The sequence below is a fragment of the Elgaria multicarinata genome, chromosome 9, assembly GCF_023053635.1.
Source record: "Elgaria multicarinata webbii isolate HBS135686 ecotype San Diego chromosome 9, rElgMul1.1.pri, whole genome shotgun sequence".
Taxonomy (NCBI): Eukaryota; Metazoa; Chordata; class Lepidosauria; order Squamata; family Anguidae; genus Elgaria; species Elgaria multicarinata.
This window is the reverse complement of record NC_086179.1, coordinates 4,369,433-4,389,920: the sequence shown is the minus strand read 5'-3', so window position 1 is coordinate 4,389,920 and position 20,488 is coordinate 4,369,433. Positions and strand designations below refer to the sequence as shown.

Genomic DNA, 20,488 nt, shown 5'->3' with positions numbered 1-20,488 from the left:
CCTTTGAAAACGGTCCAGAAGCTTCAACTGGTACAAAACAGGGAAGCACGTTTACTAACAGGGACTGGCCGGCGAGATCACAATACGCCAGTCCTTTTACAACTTCATTGGCTGCCAGTCCAGGTCCCGGCCCGATTCAAAGTGCTGGTATTAACATTTAAAGCCCTAAACGGCTTGGGGCCAGGTTATCTGAAGGAACGCCTCCTCCCGTATATACCTGCCTGGACCCTACAGTCATCCTCAGGGGGTCCTTCTCCACGAGCTCCTGCCAAAGGAAGTGAGGCAGGTGGCTACCAGGAGGAGGGCCTTCTCTACTATGGAATGAGCTCCCTAAGGAGGTTCGCTTGGCACCTACATTATATGCTTTTAGACTCCAGGTGAAGACCTTTTTATTCTCCCAGCATTTTAACAGCCTATAAATAAATTTTTACTTGGTGTTTTAAATTTGTAATTTTGCATTGCTGCTGTTTTTATCTGGTTGAGCTTTTATCTTGTATTTTATAGTATGGTTTTATACTGTTGTTTTATACTTGGAATGTTTTTAATTTTTGTGAACCGCCCAGAGAGCTCCGGCTATTGGGCGGTATAGACATGTAATAAATTAATAATAAATAAATAACAATTTTGCAACCCTTGTAACTTTTTAAGAAGTGCTTCTTAAATCGGCTTGTTTTCCTCTTTGCTCCCCCCTCCCTGTGTTCAGGGACGATCCTCTTTCTTAATCTCTGTAAGCACCTAGATAATTGCAGGTGTTACAGATAACACTAGGGTAAAGCCCTGGGCGCCAGCGATCCGGTTCCTTTCCTGCTTTTTTGCCCCTCCCTTCAGAGGGGCTCACGGATAAAGCAAACGTGGCTCGTGCATAGTGAATCCCCTCTCTGAAATTTTCCTGCAGCCCGATGCTCCATGCCCCAGTTGACTGCCTCCGTCTTGCCCCCTCCCTGCAGGCAGCAATTGTGCAGCTGCGCCTGGGGCCTTGCCTTTGTGCCGCACCTGATTGGCCAAGCAGGGCTGTCTTGCCATCCCGCTGCCGGAGAGGACGCCCTGCCTGTTTGGCACGGAAGAAATTAATTGCTCTTAAAACCTCACGCTTTGAACTTTTTTGAAGTTTCGAAATGTTCTGCACGTCTACACGGCTCCAAGCTTCAGTTTTAAAATAAAATGGGGCAAAACGGGACAGGTATTCCTCGAAGAATAAGCCTTCTGCTACTATGTTCTCACCCTCTGACACTGCTCTTGCAGGGTGCAGCGTTTCTCTAATCCTCCCTCTCAGGAGGTTTTATTCCTTGCTCGGGCAACTGTAGCTTTGGCCTTTTCCATATGTGGTGGGATGGGGGCAGTTCTGAGCCACAGCAGTTGACTTCCACTGTCTTCCCCCTCAGGTGTGTACAGAGGCGGCTTAGATGTGCTGGTGAGGTCCAGGCTCGCCCTGGGTGATGGCGTGACCATGCAGGTGACGGTCCGGAGCATCGTGGAGACGCCGGTGGACGTCATCTTGGCTTCTGTTGGTTAAGAGTCGTAATGGTTCAAAGGGGCTCCCGGGATCTACAACACTGCATGTTTCGTCTCTCCACCCACCCCGCGCCTTTTCTCTTGATCAGTGGATTCTTGTGGTAACGGCCTGGCTTCGTCTCTTCCACGGCACTGGAGCTGAGCTACAGCCAGACACCAGCTCCACCTCTACATTCCTGTATAAATTATTGTCTCCGTGCTGCCAGTAGAATCAGGGCAGTGGGTAGAGGATTGCCTTTTTTTTTTCTTTTTCTAAAAAAAAAAAAAAGAGCGAAACTTTTCTTGAATTGATTTTTATTAGCAGAAAATAAACAGGGTCCGTTTCCAGCATTGACGTCTGTTTTAACTGGTGCAGTTAATAAAACACATTCCGTAGTAGCTGCCTGAACAATACTGCAGTATTTCATGTGACACTTCTCCCCCTGCACACACAAACACACCCGCCTGTTACCTGGACGTAGATGAACCTGTCACACCAACAACAGCCTGCAAGGGGTGGGTGCAACTGTGTAAGCCCAAACTTCCACACTTTGAGGGTTGCTTCGGGGATCACCATTGCAGGGTTGCCGGTGGGTGGAAGGAGAGAAAACCGATTCATTATTTTATTACTTTTGTCCTCCTCCCTTTCCCCCAGGATGCTGGCTCGGTCTCTGCATACAAGAGTGTGCCAGGCTTCTATAGGTTTGCTCACGGAGGCAGAGACTGCACTCATTGGTGACTTGTTGCATAGAGCAGATTTTGTCAGGAGTTCCAAGTCCGCAGTCTAGCCCTCTTGAGTGTAAAAAAAAAATGTCTTGGAGATGAAGCACCGTCCCTTCCCTCATCCTGCGTGTGGCTCAGAATGAGTTGATGAAGTTCAAGTAGGCGTTCAAGAAGCCCAGGGGGTCTTCCAGCTGTGGATAGTGACTGATGTGGTCATCCAGCACAGCCACCGTTGACATGGGAAGCACTCGCCTGCGGAAAGACGATGACTCTTAGAACACCACACACACCAGTGTTGTGGGGACATATTAATTATTATTATTATTATTACTATTACTATTTTATTATTTGTATCCCGCCTTTTGCCCAATGCTGGGCCTCAAGGCGGCCTTACAAAGTTTAAAATATACATGGGGGGGAAACAAAACCATAAACATTTAAAATACACAACAAAATTATAAATCATTAACATAGATGGAGGGCCAGATTATTCTCCAAAGGCCTGCTGGAACAAACAAGTTTTAGCCTGCTTCTGAAAGCCCATCAAGGAGGGAGCCAGCCTAGCTTCCCCGGGAAGAGAGTTCCAGAGCAGCCACCGAGAAGGCCCTCCCCCATGTTCCCACCAAGCACGCCTGTGAAGATGGTGGGACTGAAAGAAGGGCTTCTCCAGAAGATCTCAAAGCATGGGCAGGCTCATAAGTGAGAAGACGGTCTTTCAGATAACCTGGACCCGAGCCATATAGGGCTTTATAGGTCATAACCAGCACTTTGAATTGTGCCCGGAAACAGACTGGAAGCCAGTGGAGCTGTTTTAACAGGGGAGTTGTCTGCTCCCTGTAACTAGCCCGGGTCAACAATCTGGCTGCAGCTCTTTGAACCAGCTGGAGTTTCCGAACACTCTTCAAAGGCAGCCCCACGTAGAGCGCGAAGGACGCAAGTTGCTGGCTCAAGGACAATCTGCATGAAGAACACGGCGGCTGCTCTCCTGAGGCTGCAGCTTGTCTAAGTCCAGAAGGGCTCTTTCTAGCCCATGTCATGTTGGGCAGCATTTACTTTTAAGAGGACTCCTCTCCTTTTCAAATGAGGAATTGCATATGGTACAGTCCTTCCTGGACTGCTTAGGATTGTCGGAGCTATATTGCCCGTTTGATTGAGAACCACACACAACAGAACAGGAACAAGACTAAAAGTGTTGTATCTGATGTTATTTATTTATTATTGCATTTATATCCCGCCTTCCTTTCCTCCAAGGCGGAGTACATAATCCTCCTCCTCTCCATTTTATCCTCACAACAACAACCGTGAAGTGGGTTAGGCTGAGAATCTGTGACTGGCCAAAGTCGCTGAGCGGGGACTAGAACCCGGATCTCCTGACTCCCAGTCCAACACTCTAGCCACTACACCACACTCATTTCAATGGATCTACCGTAGGACTAACCTTGGAAACAGCCCAAAGTTGTTCTCTCGGGACATTTAAATTGAGAACAAGCTTTCATCAAGCCCCATCTGAAGCAGCACATCCAAGGACAGCAGCGTTGCTTCTGTCTACACCTATATCAGCCCTCCGAGGACAGGGTTTTGCTCAACATCTAACAGATTGCTCTATTGGGGGATTCCACTCTAGGTCCAATGGGCAGGAGACTCTGGCGTTCTGGTCTGGCCGTCTTTTGGCACTGTACCTCTGACTGGAGTCCTTTCCGGCTGTTTGTTCGGGGAAACTTCTTATTACAGTGCACCCACTGCTTGCTTGTGGGCCACAGTAGTCCACATTGTGATGGGCTGATCTATGGGTTAGTGGATGAACTAGAATTTTGATCTCTTGCAACTTGGCTACCGGTCTACCTTCTGCCCACCCCCGGAATACAGAGTGAAAGGATTCAATGTCCTCACTAAAAGAGGGAGGTCACACATGGATTGGTGCATTTCACCTTGGCCAAATCATAGAATAGCAGAGTTGGAAGGGGCCTACAAGGCCATCGAGTCCAACCCCCTGCTCAATGCAGGAATCCACCCTAAAGCATCCCTGACAGATGGTTGTCCAGCTGCCTCTTGAAGGCCTCTAGTGTGGGAGAGCCCACCACCTCCCTGGGTAACTGATTCCATTGTCGTACTGCTCTAACAGGAAGTTTTTCCTGATGTCCAGCCGGAATCTGGCTTCCTGTAACTTGAGCCCGTTATTCCGTGTCCTGCACTCTGGGAGGATCGAGAAGAGATCCTGGCCCTCCTCTGCGGGACAACCTTTTAAGGACACGGAATAACGGGCTCAAGCTAAAGGAAGCCAGATTCCAGTCCTCTCTTAATTGACTCTCCTTGTCACATAGGTCTCTGAATCAGGCCTCAACTGTTCCTCGGTCCCTTAGAAGCTGGAAGAAAAGCAGTGATATAAGTGTTACAACTAAATATCAGCTTGTCTTGCAAAAGAAGTGACAGCGCTTTGTACTTCGCACAGGCAGGCATTCAAGAGGGGCCTGCTTTTCCCCACCCTGCAAAGCACTGAAGGTAGAAGCTAAATTTCTGCCTCATGCAGCAAGGTAAGGAGCATCTTGGGTGGGGACATACAGATGGACAACACCCATCCACCCAGTGTGTATCAAGAGATCCTCGCTCATGTGCAAAGGCTCTGATTCGCTGCAGCTCCACAGAGGAAGAGATGAAGTGACATTTATTTGTGGAACCCTGAGACAATATTTGATGACATTATGGCCACAACAAGCTTACTTGTAGAGCAGAAGAAACTCTGGGTATGGATTCACTGGGTCCAGCGGCCCATAAATCAGATGCACTGTAAGAGAGGAAAGAAGAGCGTCAATAAATTGTAGGGAAATGGGAGAATCCTCGTTCGCATCCAGGGCACAGGCTCCAACGCTACTCCACACGCAAACACCTGCCCACCAAACTTCAAGATGCATCCAGGCTCTTCCCTGCATCCGGAGATGAAGTTATAACCCCTCAGTCTCGCTCCCCAGGGAGGCTTTTCCTACTCACAGGGAACAGAAGTAGACGTCAGAGCTCCAACCCAGCGGTCTCTGTGCTGCTTCCGTTGGTTGATGTACTGTAAAATGCTGAAGAGCAAAGACCATCAATGAAAACCTATTCAGAGGCCAGGGCAGAAGCGCCAGTCATCCTGGCAGAGGAATCGCCTTCAGGAATGCCTCCGGCTCAGATGAACGAACATATATACACACACACACACACACACACACACACACACACACACACACACACACACAGCAGGCATTTCTCAAAACTTGTGCCTTAGTTGTGGCAATCCCACCCAATTGCCTTTCCCCAATCTGCTGCCCTCTGGATATTTTGGACTACAACTTCCATCATCCCTGATAGCTGGCAAGGGCTAATGGGAGTTCTAACCCCAAACCTCTCGAAGGCACCAGGTTGGGGAAGTTCAGAGAGCAACCCTGTGCTTTGCCAGCTACTCGTAGTTGCACATTTGGGAAAATACCACCTGGAAAGTGGCCGTGAGTCAGAACAGACATAAGCAGAGCCTCCCTATCAAGGTACAGTTTGTAGCAATAATTGCTGGGCATCACCCAAACTACCTGGCTTTCTGGGGCATGGAGAGAGGATTCCCTGCATCCTGGATCTCTCATTCCTTCCAGCGCGGAGTAGGTAAGGCACAACTGCTTCCCAAGGGCCCACACCACGCACGAGCGAAATGGGACACTGAAAGCTGCTTTATATGAAGTCAGACACTGAGCTCAATATTGCTCACAGTTACGCCAACAGGCAGTGGCTTGCCAGGGTTCCAGACAGGAGTCTTTCCCAGCTTGCTTGGAGAGGCTGAGGATTGACGCTGGGTCCAAGTGCAGCAGTGACCATTGAGCCCACAACGTGCATCATTTGGGGGTGAGGTAAGTGAGAGGGGTCAGAGTATCCTGAGTAAGGATGTTTGGGAAGGGGAGCCAAGGCTCAGCCAAGACACCCCCCGTATTTCTGGGAGGTACTCACTGGACCGCTTAGTTGGTGCCTCTTGACCGGCTTTTCATCCGATTCTTTAACTGAACTCACCTCTACGGGTTATTCCAGGTAACAGTAACAGAACCTGGCAGAGCTGATAGTTTGCAGCCTCCAACACAAAGCAAAGCCTGATCACTGAAAGAGGATAGCCCAGGTGCCAGACCTCCTACACTGCTCTGAAAGGAGTCACAGGCCGGAATGTCCGAGACCCTTAACGACCTAATTGCACAGGTAACACTAAGGTCTGTGTTCTACTCAAGATGGCGGAGTAAACAGGGCATAAATATTAATTATGCAACTAGTTTAACGAAAGCACAAGCCTAGAAACTCGCTTTCACACGAAGAAATAACGACGCTGGTTTTTAAGGCAGCCACGAATATATACAGATGGGCTGGCAGTGTAACTTGGAGGTTACCAGAGCATAAACTACCAAAGCCAGGTTTATCCCTGTCCTTTTAAGAAGCGCTTTGGAGAGAGAGAAAAAAGCACTTTATGCAGCCCAAGTCACAATCGACTGCAATGCACAGCTATCAAAATGTCCCTTACTCAAAAAGAAAACAACCTCTACCCCAGAGGTTGATGGTTGCATCCAGTGTTAGTCCGACTTAAAGAGTAGATTCGCTGACACGAATGGGACTTAAGTTAGGCTACAGCACTGGATACAACCCCAAGGATCATTCACGGAATGGAATGGCTACTCCTTGCTTACAGTTTGCTTAGCTCTGCAACGACTCTTAAGCAGCAGATCCCGAAGCGTCCATGACCTTGACATTTTTGGTCTGGGGTCCCTTACCTGTCAACCACCAGGTTTCCATCGTTTGTCCGGACTGCTGTCCACATGTCCCAGTACTCAGCCTCCGAGGGCTGAGTGTAAGGGCCAAAGACAGCTGCAAGCCTGGAAGATTCCAAGAACAGAAGGAAGCATCACTAGAGAAGCGCATCAAGTCCTGTCCACAAGGTTAGCGTTAAAACGGATGCGCCGTAGGAGGGGTTCTTCAAACTGGATTGCAATTCTCATTGTTCCTTTTCCCTCATCTCGGAGAGGCCTATAACGACCCCATTTGAAACCTCCAGTTCTGGAATAGTATGAATTCAAGGATTCAAAATGCGAACTCACCCTCTGGCAAAGAAGAAGTAGTTCAATAACCTGGTCATAATGGGTGACAGCAGGCCACCATCTTTGAGAATCTTTAAAGAAAAGAAACAGGAGAAATTACTTGTCTAAACAAACCTTTTTCTTTCTTTCTTTTAACAAGCTACTTGTTACAGTCTTCCTGAGAAAACACGGAGGGGGGGGATTTCAGCTGACAGAGCAGCTGCAGTTCTTCCAACACTCGTAGTTCAAGATTTCCTCCACCAGATTCAGGTCATTGTCTTAGCAGCTTCACTCCCAGAGGCTGGGAGGTTCTGAAGCTTTGGAATTCAGGGTCTCCAAGCGTCTGAATGCAGTACGACTAAGAAGCAAACAGTCCTCTAACTAGGCCGGGGTCGAATACAGCAAGAATGCGCAAATTTTAAGATTCTGTTTTTTACTCGAATTTTGAGATCCACTAACTGGAGCCAGGGACAAAAACACACACACACACACACTTAGAATGAAAGGATTTTGAGCCCAGGGATTCATTTTCAGTACCAGAATTGAATGGAGCTCATGGCCCGCCCATCCTTACAAAACCCCACAACTAGTCACCACAAGTATGTTTTTGGGGATGGGTGGGTTCATTTTGTTGCTGCTATTGTTAAACAACTGAGAGTCAAATACTTGCTGATTTGATCTCTTCTCGATCCTCCCAGAGTGCAGGACACGGAATAACGGACTCCAGTTAAAGGAAGCCAGATTCCAGCTGGACATCAGGAAAACCTTCCTGACTATTAGAGCAGTACGACAATGGAATCAGTTGCCTGGTGAGCTTGTGGGCTCTCCCACACTAGAGGCCTTCAAGAGGCAGCTGGACAACCATCTGTCAGGGATGCTTTAGGGTGGATTCCTACATTGAGCAGGGGGTTGGACTCGATGGCCTTGTAGGCCCCTTCCAACTCTGCTATTCTATGATCTATTGCAAATCACCCATAGATCAAGTACCAGAAGAATCATAGAATAGCAGCATTGGAAGGGGCCTATAAGGCCATCAAGTCCAACCCCCTGCTCAGGCTGTTAAAGCAAAATCCTCCCGAGCAAGGCCTACTTTTACTTTTATTATTTATTTATTTACAATATTTATATACCGCTCCCCATTCAAAATTTTGGAGCTGTGTACAAGATAAAATGCAATAAAAACAATATTATTGTATTTATATCCCGCCTTTTTTCCTCCTTAAGGAACCCAAGGCAGCGTATATAATCTTCCCCCTCTCCATTTTATCCTAACAACAACCCTGCGAGGTAGGCTGGGGCTGAGAGTCTGTGACTGGCTGAAAGTCACCCAGTGGGTTTCCGTGGCCAAGTGGGGACTAGAACCCGGATCTCCCAACTCCCAGTCCGACACTCTAGCCACTATGCCACACTGGCTCTCTGTTATTGTCTTTATTTAGGAAAAAAAGGACTTGCATTTTTAGCAGCACCAACAAACTACAGCTAAATAAAAAACCTAAATCAGAATTTTAATTAAGGCTGCAAGCCTAAACATACATACTTGAATGTTACTTGAAATTATTGTAAGTTTCTTATGAGTAAATATATTTAAGACTAGAAACTTAATGTGAAAAATATATTTGGGGGGGACGTTTAATATGTGAAACTGAGCTTGCCCCTCAGAATCTACTCCGACCTTCTCCCACCCGCCCAATAACCTTTTTTCTAGTGCTTTCACTACCTTTGCTTTTTTAAAAATCAAACCCTGATCACTGGAGGATATAAAATTCTGTGCCAGTTTCCAGTCATAATCTAGATCAGCCTTCCTCAACCTGGGGCGCTCCAGATGTGTTGGACTACAACTCCCAGAATGCCCCAGCCAGCTGGCTGGGGCATTCTGGGAGTTGTAGTCCAACACATCTGGAGCGCCCCAGGTTGAGGAAGGCTGATCTAGAGAGAGAGCTGGATTTCATTTTTGCTGTTTGACAACCCAAAAATGAAAAGAATAGAGGAGAATGTACGTTCCTATCAGATTCTTGACTAGAATAGCATTGATAAAATACTTTTGCTGTGTTTCCCCAAGAAGAAAGCCGCTCACCTTCTGGATGAACCTGGGATGGTGAGTTTCTGGGAAAATACCTGTGATTTCAAAGAGAGAGGTGGGGGTGGATGAAAGTAACAATGCCATCGTAACTCTTCTGCATGCCGTCAAAGCAGCTTTTTATCCAGGGAGTCACATGCTGATTCTGAGCAAACATGTTTAAGCCCCAAATTGTGGAAGAGCACAGTAATAGGGCACGGGGCTTGTATGCCAGAAGCCCCGGGTTCAATCCCATGCATCTCTAGTCAGATTAGCACAGACAACAGTAGCCTAAATGGACAAATGGCTTGATTCAGTAGAAGGAGGCTTTCTTTGTACCTATGTCTACATATATGCTGTGCCTAAAATCCAGTACCGAGGAAACCCAAATTTACAACTAGAACGTAACTTTCGCCAAAACAGACACAGCCTCACAAAAGCGATTGAGAAGTCAGAGCACATACCCAACGTGGAACGGTAACAAGAGTTTGGGGTTCTTTAGTTCAATCAATCATCAGTTTATTGTGCTAGCCGAAGACCATGACAAATACATCCATAGAAAAACATACAACTATAAAAGTACACAACAGTTTAAAATAACCGAGAGCCATACAGACAAGTTTAATTTAATATGACTAAAGCTCTCATTTCGCTCAGCACTTTGAGTCTCCGTGGCAGTTTATAGCAATTTTATCAAGTTCTCTCTTCCTAATCTTTTTCGCTGCCAGTGCAAACAGGGCCACTTTATGAGTGACGTAACTGTTGGTATCACGAAGGAGGAAGAGAACTGTTTCTGCTTGGGCATTCATGCCTCCATATGTCAGCAGTAGCGGTTTCAGGAGTCTCTCTCTTGGGTCCCTATACAGAGGGCAAGTTAACATATAGTGTGCTATGTCTTCCACTTGTTGTTGACCACAGATACATAATCTCGATTCAAATGGTACCTTGCGGTAGCGTCCATCCAGCACTGCAGTTGGCATCACTTGAAACCTCAATTCAATGAAAGCATTTCTCAGGGGCAGTGGCCTCAATTTGGACAGATAACATGCTCTATAGTGGTTCTTTAGTTTGGGGGAAAGGCAGCTGGGACGGGACAAGACAAGAGATTTTTACAATTATGTTTTTCTCCCTATAATATTAGAATGTGGGGTCAGCAAATGAAACTGATGAACAGTAGACAGAGGACAGACAAGAGAAAATCCTCCTTCACACACTGCATCATTAATGTAGGGGATTCACTGCCACAAGATGCAGTGATGGCCACTATCTAAAGTGACTTCAGAGGGGATGAGACAAATTCATGGAGTGGGACAGGGTATGTGCCACGGCTACATGGAGCCTCCATGTTCAGAGGCAGTATACCTATAAATCACAGTTGCTCAAGGCAACAGCAGGAGAAGTCTGCTGTCTTCTTGCGGGTTTCCGCAGAGCCGTCTAGCTGGCCTCTGTTGGAAACGGTACTGGACTAGATGGAAAAACTTCCTGTTAGAGCATTACGACAATGGAATCAGTTACCTAGGGAGGTTGTGGGCTCTCCCACACTAGAGGCCTTCAAGAGGCAGCTGGACAACCCTCTGTCAGGGATGCTTTAGGGTGGATTCCTGCACTTAGCAGGGGGTTGGACTCGATGGCCTTGTAGGCCACAGGGACTGGTTCTCACCTTCCTCCCTGCTTGTGGGTTTCTCAGAGAGATCTGGTTGGCTGTTGTCTGAAATGGTTTCCAGAGGGGTGGCCATGTCAAGTCTGTTATAGCAAAGTCATAAGAGAGCCTTGTGGAACCTTAAAGACAACCAGGATGATCAGGGGTCTGGAAACAAAGCCCTATGAAGAGAGACTGAAAGAACTGGGCATGTTTAGCCTGGAGAAGAGAAGATTGAGGGGAGCCATGAGAGCACTCTTCAAATACTTGAAAGGTTGTCACACAGAGGAGGGCCAGGATCTCTTCTCGATCCTCCCAGAGTGGGAGGATTGAGGGCTCAAGTTACAGGAAGCCAGATTCCAGTTGGACATCAGGAAAAACATCCTGACTGTTAGAGCAGTACGACAATGGAATCAGTGACCAAGGGAGGTTGTGGCCTCTCCCACACTAGAGGCCTTCGAGAGGCAGCTGGACAACCCTCTGTCAGGGATGCTTTAGGGTGGATTCCTGCACTTAGCAGGGGGTTGGACTCGATGGCCTTGTAGGCCCCTCCCAACTCTGCTTTTCTATGATTCTATGACTAACAAATATGTTACAGGATTGGGGAAGGTGGCAAGAGACCTGCTCTACCTGTGGGACTAGCCACCTACAATCCAGCAAACAGCGGAAGTCCTTCTCCAGAGGCGGGGCCCAGCCTGCTATGTAAGACCCAAAAGGCCAAGGCAGTGGCTTCGGTCAGCCATTCAGAGCCCGTTTGGGGCCTGTTGCACTAGGAAGGCTAGACTTTGTGCTAAAAGTTTGGGTGAGGCTGGGGCTTCAAGGGCCAGTTCCAATTGGCATAGTGGGAAACCATTGTGTCCTGAACTCTGCAGTCCGTTTCAGCATTTAATGGTTTTAGCTGGATTTAACTGTCGCTATCGCTTTAAAGTTTGTTTTAGCTTTTAATGGTTTTAATTGGATGTCAACTGTTTTTTATCACATCAAGCATTTTATTGCTGCAAACATTTGATAGCAATAATTGTTTGAATTGTGTAGTGAGTCTTTGTAGTTGCCTTTTTTTTTTAAAAAAAAAAAGTATTTTAATTATTGTTTTATCGTTCTATTTTTGCACAATGATGTTTTATTGGGAGGTTTTATTATGCATCAAGCTTTTAAGGCGTAAACAAATACGTTACAGCATAAACATAGTCTGCTACACTGGGCTACATGGACTTTTTGGTCTGATCCAGCATCTGTTCTTTTAAGAAAAGAATGTGAAAGCTCTTGGCAATAAACGCCTTACCTCCATTTGAAAGACACAGACTATTGATGAGAACGCATCCCGTTTTGTTGTGCTCATACCTGAGAACAGAGAACAGGGTAAGGCAGAGCTAAACTAAGAACACACAGAACGGATTTGTGTTGACCAATGTGATTTAGGCCTGTGCCTGCACTGACTACACACTGCCATTGCAATCCTTAAATATATAATTTCACTGTTGTTACCCCTGGCTTCACAGGGCGACTGGGCTGTTCTTTACACCAGCATGAAGGCAGAGTGTTTTTCTTCCTTTCTTTCTACAACTGCTCACCACCACATGTATCGTCTTTATAAACACCTAAATCAATTACAGGAGGAACTATGGGGGAAGAGCTGAGTGTCTGGTATGGATATTGTGAACCGCCCAGAGAGCTTCGGCTATTGGGCGGTATAAAAATGCAAAATAAAAAATTGTTTAATGGACCCTCCAATTTCAGAGGCAGGTAAGACCCACATACTGGAGAGAAGGAGTATGGAAGGGGCCACGGCTATCATGTCCTGCTTGTGACCCTCTCAATGGCATCTCGCTGGGAAAAAGAATAATACGACTACTAAATCAACCTTCCATCAGAACCAGAATAGTAACTCCAAGGCCAGTTTGCAATTTTCTTACCCATCTGTATTAGATGGGCCTGCCCAGGTTCAAAACCAAGGGTGACAAGGGCTGGAGCAATGAGGTGAGGAAAAAGGGATGAAGAGAAAATTAGCGGCCAGTTTTAGCTTGAAGCGCTTTACTGCCATAACTAAGCCCAAGGAGATGTATGTCAATCTTTTGGAACGGGGGAAAAGGTTTCACAAAAGCTGGGTTTCACACCTGGGGGTTGGGAGAAAGGCGTAGGGACATCTGGGGAACCCTGGAGGGCTGCATTTGGCCACGGAGCCCGAGATCCTGTACCCCATCCCACACCAAATGGCCCTTTTAGTCCTTCCCAACTTTTTACAAGGATTCCCAAGATGGTAAAAATGTACATTTCCTGCACTCCCGTTTGTAGAGCCCTAGAATAAAGGGTAGTGCAGGTGTAAATGTAGAAATGGACCATGTAACAATGGAAGGAAGATGATGCCAATTTATATAGGCCAGCTATATAAATATAATGCCAATATAAATTCCTATACCATTTTTATGGTCCTGGCTGATACCAAGTCAGAGCCACTGGGTCTGTTGCACCTGTTCAACAACATTTTTTTATTGTGAAACAGCTACCTGATATTACAACAGCTCAGCTGGTAACGAAAGAGAAAGGAAGAGGAGGAAGGCAGGCTAGCAAGCAACAGCCAGTTTCTAAGGCCGTAACACATATTAAAACACTATGAATTAGGGATACTCCTCCAAATTTTCTGCCCCTTGCAATAAGCAGCCTGCTCACCTGATAAAAAATATACCGGTTATTCACTTACAAACTCCAGCGGCAAAAAATGCAGAGAATTTTCAGGGCAAAACCTCAGACCAAACTACACCCCCAGCTGGACAACAGGAAAAACTTCCTGTTAGAGCAGTACGACAATGAAACCAATTACCTAGGGAGGTCGTGGTTTCTCCCACCCTAGAGGCCTTCAAGAGGCAGCTGGACAGCCATCTTTCAGGTATGCTTTAAGGTGGATTCCTGCATTGAGCAGGGGGTTGGACTGGATGGCCTTACAGGCCCCTTCCAACTCCACTATTCTATGATTCCCTCTCTACACTGGAGCTTCCTGTTCCTCTTTTTCAAGCTTCACCTCTTTGGACTAAGAGCCTTTCCTTGCAACTCCAGACACACCCTAACTCTTCAATCACCCACACACAGTGACATGAATAACCATGTTACACAACAAAGACTCCTTTGCACCAAAGGCACCTAGATAAACCCTGCATGCAGCTGAGATTTCTGTAGGGCATCAGATTGGGGAAGGCTGATACCCATCTCAAACCCTTCAGAGCCGCAGTACTTCGCAGTAACCTGTGGAGCAGCTCCTGTGCGACCGTATCCCCGTAGTCGTGAGACAGAAGGTTGATCCGTTGGTTCAGGAGACCCAAGTGGCTGAGCAGCCCTTCCACAATGCTGGCTTGCTCAAAGATGGAATACTGATGGGGCCTCTGGAAAGCAAAAGGAGAACAGCGCTGCGGTGAGAGCACCAAGACGTATACAGACCTCAGCCGCTTAGGCCCAACTTATACAACTGGTAATGCTTTACCTGGACTGCAGCACTCGATGCGTCAAAGTTCAGTTGAGACAGAAAAAAGGTATGCCAAGCAAAACCTCATTCCCCAAAATGCTAGCTTTTGTCGTGGGTTTCCAAGCCCCTCCCGCTGTAGTGCGAAGCAATAAATAGGTCTGCCAAGTAATCCACAAAACTTTATTCAGCAAATAAACATCTCTCCGCACATGAAGAGAGTTTAAACACTAGGAACTTTCTTCTAGGCTAAAACTTGGCTAAGTAAGCGGGACAATTGTCCTTTCAACAAAAGGGAAGGGTTCCCCCCCCCCTCTGAGTCCCTTAATTTCAGGGAGGATTCCTCTGAAGAAGCCTTTGGCGAGAAGCTAGATGAGATGATCGCCTCTCACCTTCGTTTAGCTCCACCTGTTTGAATCTGCAATGGATTCTGGGATCAGCCAACTCTGAAGTCCCTTTTCCCCTCTGAGGATTGCTAAGTTCTCACAGACTCTGAGATGTTAGCATTTTCACTGATAAAGTCCGGTGAAGATTCATCCCTAGCTGCAGAAGAGCCTGGGAAAATCTCCCCGCCTGCTTCCTGTGTGGGTCAGGACATTTCTAGTCCTGTTTCTTCTGGTTCAGAATCTGATTCCAAAGCCTGAAACTCCTCCCCCCACACTAAGGGGAACAGGCCTGATCATGACACCTTTCTACACGCAAGGCCTTCTTTGGGGCAGGACTCAAAGCGAACCAACTCCAGCTGCAATCTGAACTGGCACAGTTTGAGATAAGACCAAGGGCCGGATTCCTTTATGGTAAAGCTGCAGGGAGCAAATTACAATGGAAGTAGGGCCAGAGGCAAAAGGGAGAGAGCAAAAACCAAGAATACCAGCCTATTTTATATATCATACAACGAGTAGTGAAGCGTTAGGAGAGGCATCTCAGTCTCTTAAAATGGGGAAAAGCCTGCAGAAAAGCCAAGAACTCAATCAAGGGGTAAATTAGAACTTGGTTCTACTATATGTTTGAACTGGTATTTTTTTTCCTGCACCCTGTTTGTTTTCTATTTTAAAACGGCAGAACTAAATAGCATAGCATCCGGAAACTTCAACTGGTACAAAACAGGGCAGCCCGTTTACTAACAGGGACTGGCTGACGAGATCACATCACGCCAGTCCTTTTCCAGCTTCATTGGCTGCCAGTCCAGGTCTGGGCCCGATTCAAAGTGCTGGTATTAACATTTAAAGCCCTAAACGGCTTGGGGCCAGGCTATCTGAAGGAACGCCTCCTCCCATATGTACCTGCCCGGACCCTAAGGTCATCCTCAGGGGTCCTTCTCTGCGAGCCCCTGCCAAAGGAAGTGAGGCAGGTGGCTACCAGGAGGAGGGCCTTCTCTGCTGTGGCACCCCGGCTGTGGAATGAGCTCCCTAAGGTGGTTTGCTTGGCACCTACATTATATGCTTTTAGACGCCAGGTGAAGATGTTTTTATTCTCCCAGCATTTTAACAGTCTATAAATAAATTTTAACTTGGTGTTTTATATTTGTAATTTTGCACTGCTGCTGTTTTTATCTGGTTGAGCTTTTAGATTGTATTTTATACTATGGTTTTATATTATTATTATTATTATTATTTATTTATATAGCACCATCAATGTACATGGTGCTGTACAGAGTAAAACAGTAAATAGCAAGACCCTGCCGCATAGGCTTACAATCTAATAAAATCATAGTAAAACAATAAGGAGGGGAAGAGAATGCCAACAGGTACAGGGAAGGGTAAGCAGGCACAGGGTAGGGAAAAACTAACAGTAGAAAGTAACAGTAGAAGTCTGCACAACATCAAATACTGTTGTTTTATACTTTGAACGTTTTTAATTTTTGTGAACCACCCAGAGAGCTCCGGCTATTGGGCGGTATAGAAATGTAATAAATAAATAAATAAAATAAATAAATAAATTTCTAGTCCCCACCCAGCCATGGAAGCCCATTGTGTGACTTTGGGCCAGTCACAGACTCCCAGCCCAATCTACCTCACAGGGTTGTTGTTGTGAGGATCAAAATGGAGAGGAGGAGGATTACGTACGCCACTTTGAGTTCCTTGGAGGAAAAAGGCGGGATATAAATGCAATGAATAAATGAATGAACAGATTTGCTTACAGGTTTGTCGCTGAAGCCAAAGCCTACAAAATCTAAAGCAATCACTCGGTGAAATCGCTGGGTCAGCCCTTCCCAAATCTGTGGCGAGAAGAAAAAGGTGAGACAATATCTATCAGTTACCAGGAAGTTCTCTGTCACCCACCTCCAATGTAACATTATGGTCCCCTTACCTTGTACCAGTCATAACTGGAGGTTGGAAACCCATGCAAGAGAACCACAATGTCTGAACTGCCAACAGCACCAGAGGAATCTGATTAAAGAACAGAAAATCTATTAATCTGTTATATTTATATCCCACCCTTTCCTCCAAGGAGCCCATCTTCCTCCTCTCCATCTTATCCTCACAACAACCCTGTGAGGGAGGTTAGGCCAAGAATCAATGACTGGCCCAATGTCTCCCAGAGGGGGGACTTGAACCTGGGTCTCCGTTGTCCCAGTCCAACACTCTAACCACTGTATCCCACTGGCTTTCATTAAGACACTGAAATTATGGTTACGTGTCATTTATTATTAATTAGCAAAATGCTTATTATTATTAAAGCAGAGATAGGGGATTGTGGAGACTGAGCAGCCAGGAGGGGACATTGCACCTGCGCACTAGGCGTTGTATGTGTCTATGCAAACGCACGTACCCTGACCAGCACAAGAGGTCAGACTGTCCAAAGTCAAGGGTTAGGGCTGATTTTGTCCGCAGCACAGCCTTATCAACTGCCACTCACTTCTATAGAAAGAAGTAAAGAGATACAGGCACCCCATCATGTTGGGGGTGTGTGTGTGAAGCCCTCGCCCTTGCAGCTATGGTGTCATCCATGTCTTGGGCAAGTTTGAGCTCCATCCCAAGAGAAGCACATGTGGCCCCCAATTTGGCTCACTTTTAGACGAGCAAAGATAGTTTTATTTCAACAGGCACCCACAGAATTATTGTTCTTCGTATACAATTGACTGCCGTTGCCTTTGGACAGCTTTTAGTCATGGCTACTATTCACGGCTGTGTTGTTTTTGTAGCTGTTCTAGCATAAGCCGCCTCAAGCTTTCTATAGAAAGGTAAGGGTAGAAACTTCAAAAATTAAGAATAAAACCTCTGTAAAAGATGTTCTGCTTTTTGTATGTGAAGTAACTTCCCGACGACCTCCATGAGTGCAGAGCGGGTGATAACTTCGGGGGTGGAATATGCAAGTATACAGCAATGAGCGGCACAGTCAAGAGGCCCACTTGAATCCACCACTCTCTCATTCTAGAAGAGAAAGACAGACCAAAAACCAAACTCAAGTCCATAAACAGCAGAGAAACTTGCAGTCCTCGTCTTCAGTCCTTGCTCTAACGTTCTCCAAGGTTGCAAACCACACACGAAGTATGGTTTATAAACCACACATTTTACACTTAACAATAACTTTGCCTTCCAGTATTATAAAAGCAAAACAATTGAAAGTAAACCACTCGGATCATTAAATCTGACATTGGGGCTATTTGTTAAAACACCAATGGGTTGTCACGCACAAGCAGGCAACACTCCCTGTTACACACCCGCCTGTTCCGCTTTACCCAACTCATGGCTGGCTCCTTCATAGACAGTGGAGCATGACGTCCAAACCTGGACTACTGGGTTGATTAGGAGCTAAACAACCCAGTGGTTAACCCAACAACAAACAATGGGTTAACCACTGGATTGTTTAGCCACTAAACAACCCAGTGGTTGTGGGGTAAAAACTGGAAGAGGCAGGTGCACTGAATGGGACTTCTTAATGAATGTATTTGTGGCTGCAGCCTTAATTACACACTTCATGGCACACTTACTTAGAAGCAAGCCCCATTCAATTGAATGGGATTTACTCTTGGGTAACTGTGTATAGTCGCTTCCTCCAACCTACTACTTTCCAGATGTTTTGGACTACAACCTTGGGCATGTTGGCTGTGGCTGATTGGACTTGAAGTCTAAAACATCTGTAGGGAACTAAGTTCAGGAAGACTGTGTTAGGATACCCAGTAGATAATGGTCTTCCAGTTATGATTTGGGAATGGCCCATGAGTTATTTGGAGTAGAAATTCCAGTTCCTTCTTCACAGCACATATTCTGTACTTCTCAGGGCAGAATATGTAAGTAAGGAAACAGAAACCAACTCCAGCAAAGACCAGCTAAGAAAAGCTAGAAGCCAACCTCTCTGGTGAAGGGAAGATTAATTTATCCCTCATTAATTTTCCACTTTGGAAGTCCAGGGGCATCCTATGCTTGGTTTTTTTTAAAAACATGCAATGTAACATATACTCCTTGAGAAGGGTAAAGGGGCAATAGAGAGAACACCTCTTCTCAGGTGTGTGTTTTTCTTTAATGAACGATTTCTACATTTTATTCAGAAATAAAATTTCTACATTTAAGAATTCAGTACACCCCCCTCCCATCCTCAACAAACCAAGGGACACACATTTTTCCCTGTGGGAACCTCCCACATCATCCTTCCCACGACCAGACTAAGACTGCAATCCTATGCACAGCTACAGTGGAGTGTATCCCATTGAACTCAGTGGGGCTTACTCTTGAGTAAAAAAGCAGAGGCTTAATGCTATAAAAACTCTCTGGGGAAAGATCTCCCTCCAAGGAGATCTACTGCTCTCCTTGAGGCTACCCGTTCTACCCACATAGAAACAAGGGAAACAAAGCTTTCCCCCACCCCCAATACCTCTTAGTGGGTGTAGACATCCCCCCCACCCCATTTCAGGAATAAGCCTCCCCTCCCCAAAATAAGGCACGCCATACAAAATCCCTTCTTCTAACGAGGAAGCATGGCTCTTTCTTCTAACCCCCAAGGAATAATAAAAGTGTCTCATGCAACAAGACCTTGCCAAGGAGAAATCCCACCCCACCCCCAATAATTCCCAAGCGTGAGACCCTCCCCCACACCCAAATTCAAGGGAATAACCCCCTCCTTCTCCTCCCCACCCCAATAAATGAAGAAACACCCCCCTTCTTCTCCCCCTCCCACCAACAAAAGCCCCCCAATTCTACCCCTTGGGAACAACAGCCTCTCAAGGAGAAACCCCCCCACAATAATTCCCAGGCATGAGACCCCTCCCCACCCAAATCCAAAGGAATAAACCCCCTTCCTCCTCCCCCACAACAAAAGTCCCCCATTCTAACCCCTGGTAACAACACCCTCTCAAGGACAAATCCCTCCCCACACAGATATTTTCCAGGAGTGAGACCCCCCCCCAACAACCCAGCCAAATTTTAAGGACTAAACCTCTCCTTTTTCTCCCCCCCCCAAAAAAATAAGGCACCCCTTCTAAAAAGCAAGATTTCTTCCTTTTTGTGTGTATCCAACCTCCCCCCCCCTCGGGGCAAAATACTTGCCCTATATTGCCTCAGGAAAGCCCCCTCCCCACCTGGAAATGCAACAAGCCCCCCCCCCAAAAAAAACCAAGGGCTGCAAAGAAAGAAAGAAAAAGAAAGAAACCCACATTTCTTCTTCTCTTTCTTCTCCCTCCCCCCATCCAAAAAAAAAAAAAAAAGAGGGGGGTCTCAAAATAACCCCTCCCCCACCACATCTGCTCCCTGAGAAGAATGGGGCCCCTCCCCCAGCTCTGGGGAGGGTGCGCATGCGCACTGGCTCACCTGGGGGCTGCAGGCAGGCGCGTCCCATGCTGCTCCTTGGGAAAAGGCTCAGAAGCGGGGGTGGGGGTGGAAGGCGCATGCGCGTCCTCCGCGCCGCTGATCGGGCACGCCCCCTTTCCCCTCTGCCAATGCCTCTCCTGGCAATCCGGAGAATCTCGTTCGTGGCACCCCCTGGCGACAAGAGGTGGCAGTGCAGCGCACATTGCTGCAGGAGCATTTTAATTCTTATTATGTGCATTGGACACGGCGGTTGGTTCCAGTCTCTGTACCGTTGTACGCGATGCCATACTTACGTTGCTGCAGTCTCCT

The 20,488-nt window shown here is 46.7% G+C and overlaps 2 protein-coding genes across 2 annotated transcripts in view; one reads left to right on the top strand and one right to left on the bottom strand.

Annotated features, from left to right (window-relative positions):
• COPG2 (COPI coat complex subunit gamma 2) overlaps nucleotides 1–1,890 on the top strand; it is a 42,509-nt gene extending 40,619 nt beyond the window's left edge. Inside the window, exon 24 of the mRNA XM_063134613.1 lies at nucleotides 1,383–1,890. Coding sequence (XP_062990683.1) covers nucleotides 1,383–1,513 — 131 coding nt within the window. The 3' untranslated portion in view covers nucleotides 1,514–1,890. The remainder of the gene's footprint in view (nucleotides 1–1,382) is intronic.
• MEST (mesoderm specific transcript) lies at nucleotides 1,790–20,257 on the bottom strand. Its single transcript, XM_063134629.1, has 12 exons — nucleotides 20,180–20,257; nucleotides 17,652–17,806; nucleotides 16,743–16,822; nucleotides 16,573–16,650; nucleotides 14,219–14,355; nucleotides 12,264–12,322; nucleotides 9,361–9,401; nucleotides 7,308–7,378; nucleotides 6,984–7,085; nucleotides 5,200–5,276; nucleotides 4,933–4,996; nucleotides 1,790–2,466 (listed from the first exon to the last, which is right to left on the bottom strand). The coding sequence occupies exons 2-12, from the start codon at nucleotides 17,803–17,805 to the stop codon at nucleotides 2,349–2,351; spliced, it is 981 nt and encodes a 326-aa protein (XP_062990699.1). The 5' UTR covers nucleotide 17,806; nucleotides 20,180–20,257; the 3' UTR covers nucleotides 1,790–2,348.
• Nucleotides 20,258–20,488: the final 231 nt, after the last annotated feature.

Excerpts from the sequence above, each read along its gene's own strand:
- MEST (XM_063134629.1), bottom strand. The coding sequence starts at position 17,805 with ATGAGAGAGTGGTGGATTCAAGTGGGCCTCTTGACTGTGCCGCTCATT. Across the intron at positions 7,086-7,307 it reads TACTTCTTCTTTGCCAGAGG|GCTTGCAGCTGTCTTTGGCC; the intron begins GTGAGTTCGCAT and ends GGAATCTTCCAG. Across the intron at positions 4,997-5,199 it reads GACGTCTACTTCTGTTCCCT|TGCATCTGATTTATGGGCCG; the intron begins GTGAGTAGGAAA and ends CCTCTCTTACAG.